The sequence below is a fragment of the Littorina saxatilis genome, linkage group LG8 (genome assembly GCF_037325665.1).
Source record: "Littorina saxatilis isolate snail1 linkage group LG8, US_GU_Lsax_2.0, whole genome shotgun sequence".
Taxonomy (NCBI): domain Eukaryota; kingdom Metazoa; phylum Mollusca; class Gastropoda; order Littorinimorpha; family Littorinidae; genus Littorina; species Littorina saxatilis.
The window spans coordinates 62,866,063-62,890,078 of NC_090252.1; the positions used below are offsets into that span (position 1 = coordinate 62,866,063).

The window sequence follows — 24,016 nt, forward strand, 5'->3', positions numbered from 1 at the left end:
CGTAATAAACACTATATAATTCTACAGGAAAAGTCCAACACCTGGTAAACACTATATAGTTCTACAGGAAAAGTCCAACACATGGTAAACACTATTAGATGTTTACCATGCGTGTTCACAACTGGTTGCAAAAAGTGTGTTCCAAAGTGTTGGACTTGTACAAACTGCCACCACCAAGCATCATCCCTGAGTAAAATATACCACAAAGATCGACACAAAACAACACGTTAGCCTACATTTTTGACAAAACAAAACAAGTGAATGACTTGTTTTATCAACAATTAAACATTCCAATAACTAACATTTCTTGTTTTTTTATCCTCGATTTTGGAACGTCAGCAGTCTACGTGTTTTAGGGTTATCACAAAGATCAACCTGCCAGCTGTGCGCCTTTCTTTTTTTATTTGTTTGTGTGTGTTTTGTTCAAGATTTTTTGGTTTGATTTGTTTTGAGGTTGTCTTTTGTTACATGTTAGATTAAATTGCAGTTATCTCCCTTCTGGATGGAGGAAAATTCAAGATGGTGACTTACTGTACACTGTGTTGTGGTGGTGGTGGTGTTGTTGTTGTTGTTGTGGTGGTGGTGTTGTTGTTGTTGTTGTTGTGGTGGTGGTGGTGGTGTTGTGGTGGTTGTGGTCGTGGTGCCGTGGTGATTGAGGTGGTGGTGGTGGTCGTCGTGGTGGTGATCGAGGTGGTGGAGGAGGTGGTGGTGAAGCTCATGGTAGAGGTGGTGACGATGGTGTTGATGGCGGCATGTCACGACAAGACACACTTCCTGTCTCTCCTCCTCTTGCCGGTGGTGGTGGTCGTCGACGCTGGTGGTATTGGTGGTCGTTGTGGTGATGGCGGTGGTAGTGGTTGTTGTATTAGGTTGTGGCGTGGGGTGGTTGTGGTGGTGGGGGTAGTGGTTGTTGTATTAGGTTGTGGTGTGGGTGGTTGTGGTGGTGGGGGTAGTGGTTGTTGTAAGGGATGGCGTGGTGGTGGTGGTGACAGGAGGCGTGCGGACCGTGATGAGCTGTGTGGTGCAGCGTGATACTGCATTCAGCCTGTCTTGACGATCAATCCACTCATCAGTCATCCCTACATCATCATCATCCTGATCTCTGTCCTGTAACACGGCCACCACGCGCCGCTCCAGGCCTGTCACCCAGCTATACCACGCTACTGTCACTGTGTCCGTTGCCGCCACCGCCACGTCCTGCACAGCTCGCTCCCACCTCGCCCTGTTGTGTAGCCAGTCTTGATACCCCAACACACTCACCGGTACACCTGCATCCTTCAGTCCCTGCACCACGCCGCTAGCTGGTGACGTCACCCGCCCTGCCTCATCCGTGACGTCATCCTGTAGATCGTCGCTTCTGGTCAGGACGAACACGTCGCGGTAGCTCAGCCGGGAGGGACAGTTGGCGGCGCTGCTCCCTGCAGGGAAAAACCGTTGGAACATATTTATGTATGCAAGCAAACATTCGGTGCATTTCAAGACACAACATATCTGTGTATTTGTTTTCTCAAACACACACCACTCCCCCCCCCACACACACACGCAATCACGCACACCGTGACTCGCAAGCATGCAAACGCACTTGCGTTATAAAATAAGCTTACATTTGTTTTACATTTTTGACAAGCACAGACAGCAAAACCAAGACGACATGACGTAATTCTGTATTTGACGTCAATAAAAATTACGTACATTCGCCCCCCCCCCCCCCCCCCCCCCGGCAGACTGACATTTGATTTCATTGAAATATAGTTCTTTTGAAGTGAGCGATTATTCTGATAGGGGCGGGGGAGGGGGGCCACCATTGGTAGGGAACTGGAAGGTTTATCCTTCACTCAAACCTACGCCAACCGTCATCATCATCACCATCATCATCATCATCATCATCACCATCATCATCATCATCACCATCATCATCATCACCATCATCATCACCATCATCATCACCATCATCATCATCATCATCACCATCATCATCACCATCATCATCATCACCACCACCCCCACCACCACCATAACCACCACCTACAAATCATCAGCAGCATCATCATCATCCCCAGCTACACAACTTACCCACACCCAGACGGCGCAGCACGGCAGCGATATCCTGACCACACTGTGCGCAGTCCAACGGCCACCGACCTGTGTGAGCGTTGCCATGGTGACTCAGCCGTATCACGCTCAGCCCGTCCCCAGGGGCAGGCACGCCGCTGTCGCTGTAGTCGTGGACAGGATACCTGTGAATCACGGGTTGTATTTCACGCAGGACGGCGGGCGCCGAGCGGAGGGGGACAGTGAACACCTGTGTCTGCAGTGCTGGGGGTATGTCGGTGTTATAAACAGAGGCACACCACAGGTACAAGTGTGGTACTTGCTGCGCTAGGCGTGTTACAAGCTGTGTGTGACGGGGACCATGCTTCAGGCTGTGACACAGAATGGAGACATGGTGTCAGAGATGTGTGTCTCACTCACATGAGACATGGTGTTAGAGATGTGTGTCTCACCCACATGAGACATGGTGTTAGAGATGTGTGTCTCACTCACATGAGACATGTTGTTAAATATATGTGTCTCACTCACATGAGACATGTTGCAAGAGGTGTGTGTCTCACTCACATGAGACATGTTGCAAGAGGTGTGTGTCTCACTCACATGAGACATGTTGCAAGAGGTGTGTGTCTCACTCACATGAGACATGTTGTTAGAGATGTGTGTCACACTCACATGAGACATGGTGTTAGATATATATATGTGTCACACTCACATGAGACATGTTGTTAGAGATGTGTGTCACACTCACATGAGATATGGTGTTAGAGATGTGTTTCACTCTCACACGAGACATGGTGTTAAAGATGTGTGTCACACTCACATGAGACATGGTGTTTGAGATGTGTGTCACACTCACATGAGACATGGCGTTAGAGATGTGTGTCACACTCACATGAGACATGGCGTTAGAGATGTGTGTCACACTCACATGAGACATGGTGTTAGAGATGTGTGTCACATGCACTCACATGAGACATGGTGTTAGAGATGTGTGTCACACTCACATGAAACATGTTGTTAGAGATATGTGTCACACTCACATGAGACATGTTGTTAGAGATGTGTGCCTCACTCACATGAGACATGGTGTTAGAGATGTGTGTCTCACTCACATGAGACATGGTGTTAGAGATGTGTGTCTCACCCACATGAAACATGTTGTTAGAGATATGTGTCACACTCACATGAGACATGTTGTTAGAGATGTGTGTCTCACTCACATGAGACATGGTGTTAGAGATGTGTGTCTCACTCACATGAGACATGGTGTTAGAGATGTGTGTCACACTCACATGAGACATGCTGTTAGAGATGTGTGTCTCACTCACATGAGACATGGTGTTAGAGATGTGTGTCACACTCACATGAGACATGGTGTTAGAGATGTGTGTCACACTCACATGAGACATGGTGTTAGAGATGTGTGTCACTCACATGAGACATGTTGTTAGAGATGTGTGTCACTCACAAGAGACATGGTGTTAGAGATGAGAGTGAGACATGGTAAGCTGATAATAGTTATAAGTTATCTGCAACTTTATGAATGCCGTCACGTGATCTCTCTCTCTCTCTCTCTCTCTCTCTCTCCTCTCTCTCTCTCTCTCTCTTTCTCTCTCTCTCTCTCCTGTCTCTGTCTCTCTCTCTCTCTGTCTGTCTCCCTCTCTCTTTCTCTGTCTCTCTCTCTGTCTCTCTCTCTCCTTCTCTCTCTCTCCTTCTCTCTCTCTCTCTCTCTCTCTCTCTCTCTCTCTCTCTCTATCTCTCTCTCTCTCTCTCTCTCTCTCACACACACACACACACACGCGCGCACACACACGTATGAACACAAACCTGCTGTCAAAGACCGCCTCATCAACCAAGACGTGCAGGTGGCCGTTTTTCATGCACGCCACGAGGTCGGTGACGGCCTTATCGACATCCTCCTCCCTGTTGTAGAAGTCATATTGGTGGTACGACACGCTGCCTGGTGTCAGGGAAGGCGTCGGGCCCGCGCTCAGTGACATCCCCAGCTGTTGTTTGATGGATGTGCTGACGGCCCGGGTGTCGTAGTCTGTTGACAGGACGTGCACATCGTGCCCCTGTCGCAGCCACCGCAAGCCTTGCAGCACCAGCACAACTGTCTTACCTGTTGGAACACAAACAATAGTAAGGTTAATATATTGCAGGGCAATGTGAAAACAAGGCAGTGTTACATGTAGAGACAACTTGCACATCGTGACCCTGGTGATAGGGAAGATGTAGGCCCGCGATCAGCCACCTCAACCCCTGCAGTACCAGCACTGTCTTACCTGTTGGATCAGATAGTATATCAAGGTTAATGTTGTGCAAAACAATGTAAAAACAAGGCAGTGTTACACGTAGAGACGACTTGCACATCGTGACACTGGTGATAGCGAAGATGTAGGCCCACGATCAGCCACCCCAACCCCTGCAGTACCAGAACTGTCTTACCTGTTCACACATAACATATGACTTAAACAATATACATGTATTACAAAACAATACAGAATACAGAATACAGAATACAGTATTTATTGAGCCAAGTGACATTAAAAAAACATTTAAAGCACAAGGAATTTAGCGTAGTGTTGGTAAAATCACGCACACACACACACCCACACACACACTGACACACACACACACACGCCCACACATTCACTGACATACACACCAACACACACACGCCCACACTACAGCAGTCACGATCACACCATCACACGCAGGGCAGACATGAGGTAAAACAAATGACAATCATCTATTAAAAGAAAAAGTACAAAGAGTGAAAGGAAGTCTCTGTTACATTGAGTCCGTTTTGCCAGTTACACGCAAAACACAGCATCAGGAACATAGCAATGAGCATAACAAAATGGATATAACTGCCAAGAACATTCTTATTTTAGAAAATTAAATTTCATGGAGACTAAATGAACAAACTTTTCTCCGAGTCAGCTGGATGCCTTTCCTTCAGTTGACACATTTTGGATGGAATTAGACAACACACACAGCGTGCACAAAACAAACCGTCCTCCAACAAAACTAGAACGTTCTGGTACGATGACGATAAAGTAAAACTTGACAAAAAACAACGTCATACATATCGCGTTGTGCATTCAACTAAGACGTCATTGTTCTGTCAGTATCGTTTACCGCAACAACAGCGACGACGATAATTTGCGCGCACGTGAAAACACACACACACACACACACACACACACACACACACACACACACACACACACACACACACACACATAATACCTAAGGCAGATAGAAGAGCAAAAACATTTTTATTCAAAAATAATCGTTTTTGTTTTTGTTGGTGCTTTTTGAGAAATGCCAAGATTTGCTATCGACTTTTCAAGCAGGCAGTAAACATTTGTAAATTGTAAACGACATGTTTCCAGGGAGTTGTTCTTCAGTACTGGTGACAGAAAGGAGGAAAAGTGGTCAAAATTCAAATCTCTAGTTTTGTTTTTGAAATATAGCTTTTCATCAAGCAGAAATACTGTAGTATCTGATGTACATAAGACAAAATCACTTGTTCACATGGTTCTTACATAATCTAACTTTTAAAGCTGGTTTTTGTGTGTCTGTGTGTATGTTTGTATGATGACGATAGGACCCGAAACGGCTGCACGGACTGAGACAGGAATTGCAGAGAATGTTCTTTGCCACTCGAGTCGTGTCATAGGGTACTTTTGGAATAGTAAATTTGAAAGGATTCTTTAAAAAACGACGGAAAACATTATATACCCTGTGAGCTATCGAGGATCCTCCCCGTCTTGGCTGTCGAAACACAGTCTTGTTAAAAGATGTTTTCAAAAGATACACTCGAAGCACTTGTGGCGAAGTTATGTTGCCAAATCATCAAAGATCAACATTTCACTACACGGATCGATGCACACAGTCGAAATAGATGTGACTTTCACACGACCGAAGACTACTTAAGAGCAATCCGTTGAAGAACAGTTACTCCGCTTATTCGTCTTCAGTTAAGCTTATTTCCCCTGCCATAAGTCTTGCAGATCTGCAGTCGCGTAGTGAAATGAACTAGTGTCATCGGAAGATTCTTCTCAGTCAATGATCAAAGCACAGTAAATTCTGTGCTGACAAAAGTCACTTTAGGAAAACACGACCATTGACTTCATTTATGAGCCCAAAGGTAACAATATCGACAAGAATGTACGCATTTGACATAAAAAGGTTCCAACAGGGAAAGCAGTTTCGAAGCGCAATCCCAAGGTCAAGATCTGAATGACGTAAAACACAAGCACGATGACGTCGATTCTTGTTTTGCGTCATAGAACTGACGAAGTTTTGCTCTGGCAATCTCCAAGTGATTACAGTCAGTGAAAACCAGGAATAACCCGATGTGTTTTGGATTGTTCTGGTGGTGGTGGTGGTGGTGGTGGTGGTGGTTGTTGTTGGTGGTGTTGTTGTTATTGTTCGGTTGTTGTTGTGGTGGTGGTGGTGTTGTTGTGGTGGTGGTGGTCGTCGTGGTGGTGATCGAGGTGGTGGTGGTGGTGATCGAGGTTGTGGAGGTGGTGGTGGAGGTGGTGGTGCTGAAGCTCATGGTAGAGGTGGTGACGATGGTGTTGATGGCGGCATGTCACAAGACACACTTACTGTCTCTCCTCTTTTTGGCGGAGGTGGTGGTCGTCGTCGTCGCTGGTGGTATTAGTGGTCGTTGTGGTGATGGCGGTTGTAAAGGATTGATTCTTTTAGCTCATTAGAACACGCGAGTGCCGAGACTAATAGATAATCACGTCACGCGGGTCCGAGATTACCGAGACTATCTACGTCAGAAAGATGTACGTCATTTCTTTCAAGCCACAATTCTTTCTTTATTACAGACTTCGAAGGAAAAGAAAATGTTGTGTCTGATTAAATTATTTCAACTTGTAGTTCTTAGCGACGAATTGTTTATGCAACCGAGTGTTTGTGCATCGCTAAGCAACTACGTAGATACAGAAACGCCGGAAGTAGAAGAACAGGCCGTTGAGATCAACAGACCAGGCAAGTCGGAGAGCTCCAGATTCTCGCAATTAACCAGACGTTACTAACGCTGCAGAGAAGGAAGCCGTTAACCCAGAGGGGATCCCGTTTCGCCGTCTTGGAGGGTAACTAGTTTGTTAGTTAGTCGTGGATTCCGATCGAGAACGAACCAGATGATATCATATTCATTTGTCGCAGAGAATGCGTGTAGATGTGTTCTTTCTTCACTTAGTTTTGTCGTAGAATTAGTAGAATGAATATTGATAAAATTGTCATTTAGGGAATGTCTGATATTTAACAGCTGCTACGTTTGATCGCAGGTTCGTACACGGGAAGACGAGCAAGCAAGACATCACCGACAGAGCTGCGTTTTAGAAGCGTCATTTACGTCATCGTCGTCATCAAGTTCATCGTCGTCATGGTTCCTGTAAACATGGTTCATCATCGATGTCGAGATTCAATTCTGCAGACTGTGATCATCCACTGTAAATGGATCCATCGTCGTCATTAAAGGCATATGTACGCGCTCCCGTGTTTACAAAGTGTAGTTTGCCCATAATCGATGTCAAACGCACCATAAGACCATGTAATGACGATATGTCGCCATGCGCGGACCATATACATGCATTACAGCTTGTTTTAGAGTCTCAAAAACTTTGGATGTAAACAAAGACGCGGAGTTATTTCCCTTGCGTCAACGCTACCTCTGTTGGCAAATCTATAAATAGGACGATCCAGATCAAAATGAAAATTAACATATCTCAACATTGAAGGGGTCCTAGACCACAATATTTTGCAGGGAACTTAATTTAGCATGTCTCCGGCTGTTGGTAAAGCAATTAGCGTGTATAGTCATCGAGTACATATGCCTTTAAAGGAAGTACACGTTATATTTGTTTCATCACCTCCAAGTAACTAAAGAACTTTTATCGTCGTCATTTGGGATTGTGTGACAATGAGCCACGTTTCCGGAGAATGATATTGATTTCAAAATCAATGAACAATAACCATAATTATATTGTTGTGAAGTGAAGAACTGAATCTAAGATGTATAATGCATGACCTGAGCCAACTTTGTGTAAGGTCGAGGAGCCATTAAAAGAAAATTATAATTCATGCTGTTGATTCTGTCCTAAATTGCCTTGGACAATATCAACCGATAGCTGAATCGTAATTGTAATCAAAATATGGGATTTTAGTCTTAGGAAAGAAAAATCCGCATAACAGCGGTGGTAGTGGTTGTTGTATTAGGTTGTGGTGTGGGTGGTTGTGGTGGTGGGGGTAGTGGTTGTTATAAGGGATGGCGGGGTGGTGGTGGTGACAGGAGGCGTGCGGACCATGATGAGCTGTGTGGTGCAGCGTGATATTGCATACAGCATGTCATGACGATCAGTCACCTCATCAGTCATCCCTGCATCATCATCATAGTGATGTCTGCCCTGTAACACGGCCACCACGCGCCGCTCCAGGCCTGGCACATAGTCATACCTCGCTACTGTCACTGTGTCCGTTGCCGCCACCGCCACGTCCTGCACAGCTCGCTCCCACCTCGCCCTGTTGTGTAGGAAGTCTTGTTCCCCCAACACACTCACCGGTACACCTGCATCCTTCAGTCCCTGCACCACGCCGCTAGCTGGTGACGTCACCTGCCCTGCCCCATCCGTGACGTCATTCTGTAGATCGGCGCTTCTGGTCAAGACGAACACGTCGCGGTAGCTCAGCCGGGAGGGACAGTTGGTGGCGCTGCTCCCTGCAGGGAAAAGACCGTTGGAACATATTTATGTATGCAAGCAAACATTCGGTGCATTTCAAGACCCAACATATCCGTGTATTTTCTCAAACACGCACACACACCACTTCCCCCCCCCCCCCCCACACACACACGCACGCAAACACACACACTCGCAAGCATGCAAACGCACTTGCGTCATAAAATAAGCTTACATTTGTTTATGATTTTCGACAAGCACAGACAGCAAAACCTAGACGACATGACGTAATTCTGTATTTGACGTCAATAAAAATTACGTACATTTTTTTCCCCCCCGGCAGACTGACATTTGATTTGATTGAAAATGTAGTTCTTTTGAAGTGAGCGATTATTCTGATGGGGACGGGGGAGGGGGGGGCACCATTAGGGAACGGGAAGGTTTACCCTTCACTCAAACCTACCCCAATCATCATCATCATCGCCATCTCCATCATCATCATCATCATCATCATTATCACCACCACCTCGCACATCATCATCATCAGCTTCACAACTTACCCACACCCAGACGGCGCAGCTCGGCAGCGATATCCTGACCACACTGTGCGCAGTCCACCGGCCACCGACCTGTGTGAGCGTTGCCATGGTGACTCAGCCGTATCACGCTCAGCCCGTCCCCAGGGGCAGGCACGCCGCTGTCGGTGTAGTCGTGGACTTTAAACCTGTGAATCACGGGCCGTATTTCACGAAGGACGGCGGGCGCCGAGCGGAGGGGGACAGTGAACACCTGTGTCTGCAGTGCTGGGGGTATGTCGCAGTTATTAGTACCGGCACACCACAGGTACAGATGTGGTACTCGCTGCGCTAGGCGTGTTACAAGGCGTGTCACGCGGGGACCACGCTTCTGGCTGTGACACAGAATGGATACATGTTGTTAGAGATGTGTGTCTCACTCACAAGAGACATGTTAAAGATGAGAGTGAGACATGGTAAGCTGATAATAGTTATACGTTATCTGCAACCAGAGACAATGTCTCTGCTGCAACTTTATGAATGCCGTCACCTGATCTCTGTCTGTCTGTCTGTCTGTCTGTCTGTCTGTCTGTCTCTCTCTCTCTCTCTCTCTCTCTCTCTCTCTCTCACACACACACACACACACGTATGAACACAAACCTGCTGATGAAGACCGCCTCATCAACCAAGACGTGCAGGTGGCCGTTTTTCATGCACGCCGCCACGAGGTCGGTGACGGCCTGCTCGACATCCTCCTCCCTGTCCAAGAAATTGTGCCGGTGGAACGACACGCTGCCTGGTGTCAGGGAAGGCGTCGGGCCCGCGCTCAGCGACATCTCCAGCTGTTGTTTGATGGATGTGCTGACGGCCCGGGTGTCAAACGATGTTGACAGGAGGTGCACATCGTGCCCCCGTCGCAGCCACCGCACGCCTTGTAGCACCAGCACCACCGTCTTACCTGTTGGAACACAAACAATATTAAGGTTAATGTATTGCAGGGCAATGTGAAAACAAGGCAGTGTTACATGTAGAGACGACGTGCACATCGTGACCCTGGTGATAGGGAAGATGTAGGCCCGCGATCAGCCACCCCAACCCCTGCAGTACCAGAACTGTCTTACCTGTTGGAACAGAAAATATATCAAGGTTAATGTTGTGCAAAACAATGTAAAAACAAGGCAGTGTTACATGTAGAGACGACTTGCACGTCGTGACCCTGGTGATAGGGAAGATGTAGGCCCGCGATCAGCCACCCCAACCCCTGCAGTACCAGAACTGTCTTACCTGTTCACACATAAAATATGACTTAAACAATATACATGTATTACAAAACAATGTGAAAGGAAGGCTCTGTTACATTGAGTCCGTTTCACCAGTTACACGCGAAACACAGCATCAGGAACATAGCAATAAGCATAACAAAATGGATATAACTGCCAAGAACATTCTTTTGATTTTTTATTTTTTTTTTTTTTTTAAACTTTTTTTTAAAGTAATATTTTTACTATAACATTAACATTACTATATCTAAATGTATTTTAAACAACTTTTCTATATAACAATTCCCTCTCAAAAATGCATACAATATCCAGAGGGGAGCCATATCTATAAATACCAACACACATTTTGGCTATCACAATCAAATAATTCACATAACTTATTAGTGCCTTGGAACTTTGTGAATTTTCAAGTACGCCCAAAAAAACTTCCTTTACGGTAATTTTAATAATCATATTATATTTACAATTCACTTTATCCTCAACGCATTAATTTTCCAAATGGACATAATTTTCGGGCAAAAGTAAAAAAAATGTTCAATATAATCAATTTCGTTCTCACAGTAAGTACAGCAATTACTCACGGAAATGCCTATTTTATACAATAAAATATTTGTGGGGTAGATATTGTGCAATATTTTTCAATGCAACATTCGCAATCTTGTTTCAGTGGTTACTTTGTTTACCATTAACCATTGCTCTTTTCCCGGCCTGAAATCAAAGCCTTGCCTTGATAATTGTAGTAGAAGGCTACAGAGCTGAATTTAGCGTTGCCAGCACCAGAAACTAGAGCTACATCTGTTAGAGAACAGTCCAACATCGACAGCGAGGCAAACAACATGAAACAAACAAAACAGGAAACAATCAATCCAGCGAAAGAGGCTTTGAGCTTGTCACCTGTTCCTGGCGCTCCCGTAATGCAGACCAGTGGTGGGTCTCGGTTCATGAGGCCCAGCTGTTGCAGGGTCAGAACCAGAAGTGCCAGCCTCCGCCCCAGTTCCGCCACCGCCTGGCCTGCAGTCCGCACCTCCACACGTACGTTGTTGTAGCAGGGGACAGACACCGTGGTGGCCGGACCAACAAACCTGTAACAGAAATAATTCAGATAATGATAAATGATAATTAATACTCAAACGTAGAATACCAAAATTGTTTCAGCACTGTGACGTTACTGACATGGATGTCACTTCTCTCACCTGGCTACGATGTCCAGGTAAAGTTGATCAGTGAGCCGAGTGTCCACAGTACAGGCCATCCTGTGTTGCCACCAGGTGCTCAGCTGTGATAACACGGCGGGTGTCACGTGCCAGTACGATGCAGGCTGGGACAGTTGGTCAGAGCAACAGCACAGCTGGACGGCCTCCGCTGTGTTGGCTGCACCCAGGCTCTGACACACCGCCTGCAGTAGAGACATACATACTGTACTGTACAGTACGTAATACGTGTACTTTATCTTTGTGTGGGACACATGATTGTATAATTATTTCCTTGTTTGAAACTGACAAAACATCCATCATTGTGACTATGTGCGCACGCTCGCGGGTGTGTGTGTGAGGCAGCAATTGTACATGTACTGAGACCAGCACACACTCTCTCCCCGTGTCTCTATCTCTGTTTCTTTATTTTTATTCTCTCTCTCTCTCTCTCTCTCTCTCTCTCTCTCTCTCTCTCTCTCTCTCTCTCTCTCTCTCTCCCTAGCTCTGTCTCGAGCTCTGTCTCTCTTGTCTGTCTGTGTGTCTGCCTCTCCCTCTCACTCTCTCTCTCTCTCTCTCTCCCGCTCTCGCTCTCTCTCTCTCTCTTGGTCTCTCTCCCCCTCTCTCTCTCTCTCTTTCTCTCCCCTCTCTTCTTCCTCTCTCTCTCCTCTCCCTCTCTCTCTCCTCTCCCCTCTCTCTTGCTCTCTCTCTCTCTCTCTCTCTCTCTCTCTCTCTCTCTCTCTCTCTCTCTCTCTCTCTCGTTACCTGTTCCAACTGTTCATCGTTGTCCAAGACTCGCTCTAACTGAGCACTGCTGATGTAAGGCAGGAAGAGAGTTTTCTTGACAGTCATGCCAGGTCCGATGTCACTCACAAGGTGCCTCACCACTCTCTCCGACTTGTCCAGCTGCTTGACCGCTTGCTTCACCTTCTTAGCAAGGAAAGGATCGGCCGGAGGGTGTGTCTCGTTCGAGGCACCCTTTTTTTTCCCCACAGACTTGAGCTCTCCGATCAGAATGCCGTGCTGGCGGTGGATCAAAAGAAAGTCAAAATCGCCCTGACGATCTTGTGCTAAGTCTTTGGGTCGTGGGAGCTGTTTCGCAGCCGCGGCGTGGGCAGGCTGGTTGAGGTAGCTGCCGAACTGTAGCTGAGACAGGATGAACATGGCCTCGTCACGACTGTCGCCAAGCTCCTGTAGGTTCAGCATCACGTGGTTCTGGGCAAAGTCATCCCGTATGTCGCTCTCCTGAACTCTTTCTGGCGCGAGATGTATCTGTGACAGTGACTCCTGGGTCCACATGCTGTGCTGTGATGGTGGGATGAAGTGGCGACGGGACGGGGGAGCTGCGTGCACAAGGGCGCCACCAGTCGGACAGTCTGGCAACACAAGCACGGGCTCACCGGTACCGGGTGCAGTGCCCCTGAAGTAGGGAATCCTGTTGAACTGTACCGGCGGCACACAGTAGGTTCGGGTGAGAGCGTCAGGGTAGAGTGACGTCACGATCTGCCGCCAGGGCTCAGCCTGTGCCTGTTGCGAGTTTCTGGCCGCCATGGTCTTGGGTTCAAACCTCCACTCAATGTTACCTGCGCGCTTTGTTGCTTTTGGGAACGACAGAGAGTTACTCGCGTTGTGCTGCTGGTTATGATCTACAATTTGTCTTTCCCTTACACCCGGTTAGAGTATCAGTCCAGGTTCACAATGTCCTGTTCTGCTGGTTTTGATCAGCAACTTGTCTTTTCCTTACACCCGGTTAGAGTATCAGTCCAGGTTCACAATGTCCTGTTCTGCTAGTTTTGATCAACAACTTGTCTTTCCCTTACACCCGGTTAGACAATCAGTCCAGGTTCACACATGTCCTGTTCTGCTGGTTTTGATCAACAACTTGTCTCTCCCTTACACCCGGTTTGACAATCAGTCCAGGTTCACAATGTCCTGTTCTGCTGGTTTTGATCAACAACTTGTCTTTCTCTTACACCCGGTTAGAGTATCAGTCCAGGTTCACAATGTCCTGTTCTGCTGGTTTTGATCAACAACTTGTCTTTCCCTTACACCCGGTTAGAGTATCAGTCCAGGTTCACAATGTCCTGTTCTGCTGGTTTTGATCAACAACTTGTCTTTCCCTTACACCCGGTTAGACAATCAGTCCAGGTTCACAATGTCCTGTTCTGCTGGTTATGATCTACAACTTGTCTTTCCCTTACACCCGGTTAGAGTATCAGTCCAGGTTCACACATGTCCTGTTCTGCTGGTTTTGATCAGCAACTTGTCTTTTCCTTACACCCGGTTAGAGTATCCCTTACACCCGGTTAGAGTATCCCTTACACCCGGTTAGAGTATCAGTCTCTACACATGCCCTGCTTTACTGGTTATCACGCTCAGTGACATAATTACGCACGTCTGGTTCCCCTATAGCTCATTGGGTAAACCTTCAGACAAAATGTTCCAGGTTTTCACCACACAACGTGTCATGAATGCAGAGTGTGGCGTGCTGTGTGTTACTGACCGAGGTCGGGTGTGGCTCGCTAACACGGCTCAATACGCATATGTCACAGACAGGCTGACTACACTGTCACTGACACAAGTCAAGTTTCACAGACTGTCACAGACACAAGTCATTTCTCACAGACAGGCAGACTTCACTGTCACTGACGCAAGTCAAGTTTCACAGACTGTCACTGACACAAGTCATTTCTCACAGACAGGCAGACTTCACTGTCACTGACACAAGTCAAGTTTCGCAGACTGTCACTGACATAAGTCATTTCTCACAGACAGGCAGATTTCACTGTCACTGACGCAAGTCAAGTTTTACAGACTGTCACTGACATAAGTCATTCCTCACAGACAGGCAGACTTCACTGTCACTGACACAAGTCATTTCTCACAGACAGGCTGACTACACTGTCACTGACACAAGTCAAGTTTCACAGACTGTCACAGACACAAGTCATTTCTCACAGACAGGCAGACTTCACTGTCACTGACGCAAGTCATTTCTCACAGACAGGCAGACTTCACTGTCACTGACACAAGTCAAGTTTTACAGACTGTCACTGACATAAGTCATTTCTCACAGACAGGCAGACTTCACTGTCACTAACACAAGTCAAGTTTCACAGACTGTCACTGACATGTCATTTCTCACAGACAGGCAGACTTCACTGTCACTGACGCAAGTCAAGTTTTACAGACTGTCACTGACATAAGTCATTTCTCACAGACAGGCAGACTTCACTGTCACTGACACAAGTCATTTCTCACAGACAGGCTGATTTCACTGTCACTCACACAAGTCATTTCTCACAGACAGGCTGACTACACTGTCACTGACACAAGTCAAGTTTCACAGACTGTCACAGACACAAGTCATTTCTCACAGACAGGCAGACTTCACTGTCACTGACGCAAGTCAAGTTTCACAGACTGTCACTGACACAAGTCATTTCTCACAGACAGGCAGACTTCACTGTCACTGACGCAAGTCAAGTTTCACAGACTGTCACTGACACAAGTCATTTCTCACAGACAGGCAGACTTCACTGTCACTGACGCAAGTCAAGTTTCACAGACTGTCACTGACACAAGTCATTTCTCACAGACAGGCAGACTTCACTGTCACTGACACAAGTCATTTCTCACAGACAGGCAGACTTCACTGTCACTGACACAAGTCATTTCTCACAGACAGGCAGACTTCACTGTCACTGACGCAAGTCAAGTTTCACAGACTGTCACTGACACAAGTCATTTCTCACAGACAGGCAGACTGCACTGTCACTGACACAAGTCAAGTTTCACAGTCAAATAGACTTCACTGTGACTGACACAAGTCCTTTCTAGTTCTTTCTACGATGCTGGCTCTCTTTTGAACCAACAGTAGGAACAAAAACAAGATTAAAAATCGTTTTTACAATTGAAATTGTGAGTCCAACAGACTTATCTAAATGTAGTGAGAGTGTGAAGTGTGAAAACATTAGCTTTAATTTTTTTTTTTTTCGAAATTGCATGATCATTCTCCGCTTGTTGACCCTAAAATGACCCCACCGTGACCTTGATAGATGACGAAGGTCAGTCAGACTTGTTTCATGTCTGTACGTGACGGGGCGCTGAAATGTGTGAAGTTTCCATGGTGACCATAGAGAACCTGAAATGTGTGAAGTTTCCATGGTGAACATAGAGAACCTGAAATGTGTGAAGTTTCCATGGTGAACATAGAGAACCTGAAATGTGTGAAGTTTCCATGGTGACCATAGAGAACCTGAAATGTGTGAAGTTTCCATGGTGAACATAGAGAACCTGAAATGTGTGAAGTTTCCATGGTGAACATAGAGAACCTTAAATGTGTGAAGTTTCCATGGTGAACATAGAGAACCTGAAATGTGTGAAGTTTTCATGGCGAACATAGAGAACCTGAAATGTGTGAAGTTTCCATGGTGAAAATAGAGAGCATGAAATGTGTGAAGTTTCCATGGTGAACATAGAGAACCTGAAATGTGTGAAGTTTCCATGGTGAACATAGAGAACCTGAAATGTGTGAAGTTTCCATGGTGAACATAGAGAACCTGAAATGTGTGAAGTTTCCATGGTGAACCTAGAGAACCTGAAATGTGTGAAGTTTCCATGGTGAACATAGAGAACCTGAAATGTGTGAAGTTTCCATGGTGAACATAGAGAACCTGAAATGTGTGAAGTTTCCATGGTGAACATAGAGAACTTGAAATGTGTGAAGTTTCCATGGTGAACATAGAGAACCTGAAATGTGTGAAGTTTCCATGGTGAACCTAGAGAACCTGAAATGTGTGAAGTTTCCATGGTGAACATAGAGAACCTGAAATGTGTGAAGTTTCCATGGTGAACATAAGGAACATGAAATGTGTGAAGTTTCCATTGTGAACATAGAGAACATAAAATGTGTGAAGTTTCCATGGCGAACATAGAGAACCTGAAATGTGTGAAGTTTCCATGGTGAAAATAGAGAACATGAAATGTGTGAAGTTTCCATGGTGAACATAGAGAACCTGAAATGTGTGAAGTTTCCATGGTGAACATAGAGAACCTGAAATGTGTGAAGTTTCCATGGTGAACATAAAGAACATAAAATGTGTAAAGTTTCCATGGTGAACATAGAGAACATAAATTTTCACATGCAGCTTATTCGACACCTACATACGACCAGAATCGTAAAAAGTACCATCTCACAGTAACTGTCACAAATCATTTCTCACAGTCAGAAATCATGCACTGTCACTGACACAAGTCATATATCACAGTCAGAATTCACAGTCACTGACACAAGTCATTTCTCACAGTCAGAAACCACTGTTACAGTCAGAAATCACAGTCACTGAAATAAGTCATGTTTCACAGTCAGGAAGACTACACTGTCACTGACACAAGTAATTTATCACGGTCAGAAACCACTGTTACAGTCAGAAATCACAGTCACTGAAATAAGTCATGTTTCACAGTCAGGTAGACTACACTGTCACTGACAGTCCAAGCCTGAAAGTGACAAGTATTTTACTCGCCATGCGGCTAGCAGAAACATGCAACTGGCGAGTAGAAATGTTCATACAGTACTCCTCGGATAAGGTGACCCCCCTTGGGACCAAAAAAAATCGTGATCTTATCCGAGGGACACGTTAACCGATCCTCGGATAAGATCAATTTCAGTTAAAAAAATTTTTATCTTATCCGAGGATATCAGAGTTTAGTTTGAGGCCCCATAAAAGACTTCCCGCCAATTGAAGGTCAATGACATGATAATGGGCAGATCCAGAGAGAGACACACACTGACATACACACTGACACTGACACAGAGACCATCAACTGCATTAGAGAGAGAGAGAGAGAGAGAGAGACAGAGAGAGAGAGAGACAGAGAGACAGAGAGAGAGAGAGAAAGAGAGGAGGTGAGGTAAGACAGACAGACATAGAAAGGGAGGAGAGACACAGACAAACTGATCATGACAGACAGAGATAAAAAGAGGAGACGGAGAGAGAGACATAGAGTTAACAACTGAGTCGCATAAGGCGAAATTACTACATTTAGTCAAGCTGTGGAACTCACAGAATGAAACTGAACGCTCTGCATTTTTTCACAATGACCGAAGTCCGCCGCTTGTGCATAACGGAGTGAAACTGACGAGCCTGTTCAGCGCGGTAGTGGTTTCGCTGTGCTGCATAGCACGCTTTTCTGTACCTCTCTTCGTTTGAACTTTCTGAGCGTGTTTTTAATCCAAACATATCATATCTATATGTTTTTGGAATCAGAAACCGACAAGGAATAAGATGAAATTGTTTTTAAATCGATTTCGGAAATTTTATTTTGATCATAATTGTTTTTGGAATCAGGAAATGATGTAGAATAAGATGAACGTAAATTTGGATCGTTTTATATAAAAAAAAAATTATTAAAATTTTCAGATTTTTAATGACCAAGGTCATCAATTAATTTTTAAGCCACCAAGCTGAAATGCAATACCGAAGTCCGGCCTTCGTCGAAGATTGCTTTACAAAAATTTCAATCAATTTGATTGAAAAATGAGGGTGTGACAGTGCCGCCTCAACTTTTACAAAAAGCCGGATATGACGTCATCAAAAGTATTTATCGAAAAAAAGAAAAAAATGTCCGGGGATATCATTCCCAGGAACTCTCATGTCAAATTTCATAAAGATCGGTCCAGTAGTTTGGTCTGAATCGCTCTACACACACACACACGCACAGACAGACAGACAGACAGACACACACACACACACACACACACACACACACACACACACACACACACACACACACACACGCTCACAATAACAATGACCGAGACTTTCAGTAATTCCTTTGCGTGACGTCTAACCCTCTTACGTCATAATGTGACGTCTTCAAATAGTTTCTATCACACACGTCAAACACTTTTGACCGAGACGTAATCTTCTTATGCGAGCTTTATCCATAGACTCGGAAATGTTAAAGTTTCTATCACACACGCACGCACGCACACGCACAGACAGACAAAGTTTATCATCGCATAGGCTACACTTACGTGAGCCAAAAACGAGACTGGTTGAATTTTTCAGTGGCGTTTTTGAAACCTGCGAACGGTGTGTTTACAAATTACACCAGCGGCACCTTTAAATCTATATGCACAGAAAAATCAAATACATGGACCAAAAGCTAAAAGGCTGGACTGTTAGTTTTTCTGTGGACGTCTGATCATCTTGAGGCAAGAAAAGGTCAAAAGTTGCATTGTTTCAGTCAAGTGCAGATTACAGGGTATCAACTGAATATAAATGCCCATTGATAAGAATAGAGAGCAGGTCTTGCTCCTTTAAACGATATATGTGGCAATGTACACAATGTTTTAGATCTATCCCCGACGCAGTTTGTCAACAAACACGCCGAAAACGGCATCCTATTTTGCCCGCAAATGACGGTATCGGAGATGACGGGCGCTCGCATTTTGCCTCACGACAGAGTCAGAAGACACCTGACGGCCCTGTTAATGATTGTTTTCGTTGTATGCTCATGTAGCAAACACCCTATCACAAGATGGAACATAAACTGTTTCTCATTTGCAAGAAAAAAACCGGTAACGGAGATGACGGTTATCGAAACCCCATTTCTCTCTTTGTTGCCTCTTGGCTAACTCAGACGCACTTCTGCAGTAAACAAAGACCTGCTCATAATAAAAATAATATAATAATACAAAACCAAAAACGTGTGGAGGTTGTTTTAAGCACATTCGTGTGTAAAAAGTCCCTCAAAATGGGATGAAACAATATTCTCGAAAGAAGTTACTGCACTTGAGCCTATTTCCCTATTTCCGAACATTACTGGTAGTGTTAGCCCTGGCGAAGACTCACGGGGACTTCCTCGTGCACAAAAATGACTGCAGCAACAGCACTGACGATCGCGTCATTTAAAATGACTGCAGCAACAGCACTGACGATCGTGTCATTTTAAAATGAGTGCAGCAACAGCACTGACGATCGTGTCATTTAAAATGACTGCAGCAACAGCACTGACGATCGTGTCATATAAAATGACTGCAGCAACAGCACTGACGATCGTGTCATATAGAATGACTGCAGCAACAGCACTGACGATCGTGTCATTTAAAATGACTGCAGCAACAGCACTGACGATCGTGTCATATAAAATGACTGCAGCAACAGCACTGACGATCGTGTCATTCAAAATGACTGCAGCAACAGCACTGACGGTCGTGTCATATAAAATGACTGCAGCAACAGCCCTGACGATCGTGTCATATAAAATGACTGCAGCAACAGCACTGACGATCGTGTCATATAAAATGACTGCAGCAACAGCACTGACGATCGTGTCATATAAAATGACTGCAGCAACAGCACTGACGATCGTGTCATATAAAATGATAGTGCATGATTGTGATCAGAAATAAATTGCTGATATTTTTAGAACTCTTATCGGAGATGACGTTTTTATTTAAGTAATGTATTGCTCTCAGAACTAGGAGTTACAAGGAATTGACATAGCTCACGGCCGACCATAATTATCAGAGGTTATACAAGTTTAACCTTGACATCTTTGTGTATTAGCTGCAGGGCCCCAGGACAACTAAACAAGTCGCGTAAGGCGAAAATACAATATTTAGTCAAGTAGCTGTCGAACTCACAGAATAGCATCGTCAGTCCACCGCTCATGGCAAAGGCAGTGAAATTGACAAGAAGAGCGGGGTAGTAGTTGCGCTAAGAAGGATAGCACGCTTTTCTGTACCTCTCTTTGTTTTAACTTTCTAAGCGTGTTTTTAATCCAAACATATCATATCTATATGTTTTTGGAATCAGGAACCGACAAGAAATAAGATGAAAGTGTTTTTAAATTGATTTGGACAATTTAATTTTGATAATAATTTTTATATATTTAATTTTCAGAGCTTGTTTTTAATCCGAATATAACATATTTATATGTTTTTGGAATCAGCAAATGATGGAGAATAAGATAAACGTAAATTTTGATCGTTTTATAAATTTTTTTTTTTTTTTTTACAATTTTCCGATTTTTAATGACCAAAGTCATTTATTAATTTTTAAGCCACCAAGCTGAAATGCAATACCGAAGTCCGGGCTTCGTCGAAGATTACTTGACCAAAATTTTAACCAATTTGGTTGAAAAATGAGGGCGTGACAGTGCCGCCTCAACTTTCACGAAAAGCCGGATATGACGTCATCAAAGACATTTATCAAAAAAATGAAAAAAACGTTCGGGGATTTCATACCCAGGAACTCTCATGTCAAATTTCATAAAGATCGGTCCAGTAGTTTAGTCTGAATCGCTCTACACACACACACACACACACACACACACGCACATACACCACGACCCTCGTTTCGATTCCCCCTCGATGTTAAAATATTTAGTCAAAACTTGACTAAATATAAAAACAAAACGGTCGCTACTTATTGACATTTACCTTGTGACTGGTGCGTTTCCTATCAGAAAGTTAGCTGGAGAAGGGAAGACGGGTGGGAGAGAGGCTGGGTGTGGGGGGTGGGAGTGCATTGCAAGGAGCCCAGTCATGTTCTGATACCACGACACAGAACACGCAGGGGCCGCGTGCATGATAATCTACTATCACCTGAAACTAGTCAGGGACAATGGTGTACATAGTGCAAGCCGGGTTTGATTGCTTGTTTGACACAACTTTGAGCAGCTGCCTTTTCTGCTCTCTCTCTCTCTCTCTCTCTCTCTCTCTCTCTCTGTCTCTCTCTCTCTCTCTCTCTCTGTCTCTCTCTCTCTCTCTCTCTCTCTCTCTCTCTCTCTCTCTCTCTCTCTCCCTCTCTCTCTCTCTCTCTCTCTGTCGCTCTGTCTCTCTCTGTCTCTCTGTCTGTCTCTCTCTCTCTGTCTCTCTCTCTCTCTTATCTCTCTCTCACACACACACACACGCACGCACGCACGCACGCACACACGCACACACACACACCCATAAAACACGCACACGCACACACACACACACACACAAACACACACACACACACACACAAGAAAAAAGCGAGACGGAAAGCCAACCAAAAAGCGAGACGGAAAGCCAACCAAAAAGCGTAGAAAGGAGTGTGTGGAAAGAATCTTACCAGCCTTGGCCTCCAGAGTCGCCACCTTGCTGGACAAGGCGGTCAGTTGGGCGGACAGAGAGGTCACGTGACTGGACAGCTGCTCAACCACCTCCCCCACACGTCGCCCGTCGTCCGATCGCTTCAGTCGGGACTCGGACACAGGCTTGCCGTCGGCCGATTGCTTCAGTCAGGACTCGGACACAGCTAGGCTTGCCGTCGGCCGATCGCTTCAGTCGGGACTCGGACACAGCTAGGCTTGCCGTCGGCCGATCGCTTCAGTCGGGACTCGGACACAGCTAGGCTTGCCGTCGGCCGATCGCTTCAGTCGGGACTCGGACACAGCTAGGCTTGCCGTCGGCCGATCGCTTCAGTCGGGACTCGGACACAGCTAGGCTTGCCGTCGGCCGATCGCTTCAGTCGGGACTCGGACACAGCTAGGCTTGCCGTCGGCCGATCGCTTCAGTCGGGACTCGGACACAGCTAGGCTTGCCGTCGGCCGAGGCTAACAGTGCAAGTCCGAGAAGGAAAGCGTAGGTTGCTGTTTGGTGCACTGAGTTCGCCATGTTTAATTACTCTGGTGGGCGTATACTCACATGTGAGTTATCGTGTTATCTTGACTGAAATGGTCGGGCTCGCACCCTGAAGTCCGTTTCGTGGAGGCAAGGATTGCTTGCGGCTAGCCTCTCGCTATGCAAGACATCGATGGTGTATATGAAACGATTTGGGTGCTAGCTATAGGCTATAGACAAGAATTGAACATGATTTGTTGATATCAAAAATCGTCTGCACTCAGTAAATAGCCATGAACAGCCAATCGGATTGTCAGCTGTGCAGCCGCCATTTCTTTTCTGACCTAGCTCAGCACCCACAGGCACGCTACTCTCGCCAAATACTATATAGCTTTGCTTACGGCGAAAATTCCCCAAGAAACACTCCTTCCTCGCTTCACTCACTTCACTCGCCAAATCTTGCCGCTGAGAAACGGGGGACTGAAGAGATGTAGGCGAGAGATGGTCAGTGACTTTCGCCATGCGCGACTGATTGGCAGTTTACATCACAGTTTACACCACCATGCGCGACTGATTGGCAGTTTACATCACAGTTTACACCACCATGCGCGACTGATAGGCAGTTTACACCACAGGAGCTTGTGCTTTGATAGAAGTTCCTGTGGTTCACACCAGCAACAGGGAGCGGCCTTTTCCCCGAGCCCTGGCTGGCTGGCTGGCTGGCTGGCTTGATGGCTGGCTTCAATATTCTGCTACAGCGTACAGAATTAACGCTTGACGTGTCTGTGTCTGGACTACAGCAGCAACATCAACACAAAATCACACACACAAAAAACAACTAAAATATAAAACACAGTAAATAAGATAAAATAAAGAAAGAAAGAACAGAACGAACAACACATGTTGGCATTTGCTAGATTCTGGATTGTCATTCCCAACACCATACGGTATTTGGCTGCTAGGCGTATAGTACGCGCGTACCAGGTAGAAATGTGAAAAGTATTAGGAGGAAGAATCCGGACCAGAACACTGAAAGATCAGACTGGTTCTTCTATCGACGTTCAGTTGTCACGTGCTATCAAACGGGCCTCGCTTCTGGTACAGTGAGTGCACCTGCCAGTCAGTAGCCACGCACATTACAATCTACTGATGTTTACCTTATGGTACAGTGAGTGCACCTGCCAGTCAGTAGCCACGCACATTACAATCTACTGATGTTTACCTTATGGTACAGTGAGTGCACCTGCCAGTCAGTAGCCACGCACATTACAATCTACTGATGTTTACCTTATGGTACAGTGAGTGCACCTGCCAGTCAGTAGCCACGCACATTACAATCTACTGATGTTTACCTTATGGTACAGTGAGTGCACCTGCCAGTCAGTAGCCACGCACATTACAATCTACTGATATTTACCTTAGTTGTGCAGGGAGCAGTCGGTTAGAGAGTAGAACTATACCGTGTGTATGTGTGGCTGCTGAGAAGTAACCCTTGCTTCATTATGAGAGTTGCACAATGTGCCCGTGTCTTTATTATGCGCGGACTTTCGAGCTATTCTCGTCGTTGATTGGTCAGAAATTCCGCCCGAACTTTTATTGTCCTCGCGCAATTCCGGTCGGAATTCCGCAAAAGGCAGGATTACAAATAGCAATGGATGTTGCGCTGTTAATGCGA

General features: G+C 45.5%; 1 protein-coding gene across 1 annotated transcript; it reads right to left on the reverse strand.

Moving 5' to 3' along the window:
* Positions 1-864: 864 nt before the first annotated feature.
* Positions 865-13,727, reverse strand: LOC138974405 (uncharacterized). The gene is made up of 6 exons (XM_070347120.1): positions 12,504-13,727; positions 11,742-11,944; positions 11,443-11,630; positions 9,929-10,226; positions 9,314-9,663; positions 865-1,418 (listed from the first exon to the last, which is right to left on the reverse strand). Exons 1-6 carry the CDS (start codon positions 13,287-13,289, stop codon positions 916-918), a joined length of 2,328 nt encoding a protein of 775 aa, XP_070203221.1. The 5' UTR covers positions 13,290-13,727; the 3' UTR covers positions 865-915.
* Positions 13,728-24,016: the final 10,289 nt, after the last annotated feature.

What these genes read in the sequence shown, in the direction of transcription:
- LOC138974405 (XM_070347120.1), bottom strand. Translation starts at nt 13,289, where the DNA reads ATGGCGGCCAGAAACTCGCAACAGGCACAGGCTGAGCCCTGGCGGCAG. An exon ending in ACGATGAACAGTTGGAACAG is followed by an intron (nt 11,945 to 12,503) that starts GTAACGAGAGAG and finishes TCTCTACTGCAG; the next exon opens with GCGGTGTGTCAGAGCCTGGG. An exon ending in GAGGCGGTCTTCATCAGCAG is followed by an intron (nt 9,664 to 9,928) that starts GTTTGTGTTCAT and finishes TCTGTGTCACAG; the next exon opens with CCAGAAGCGTGGTCCCCGCG.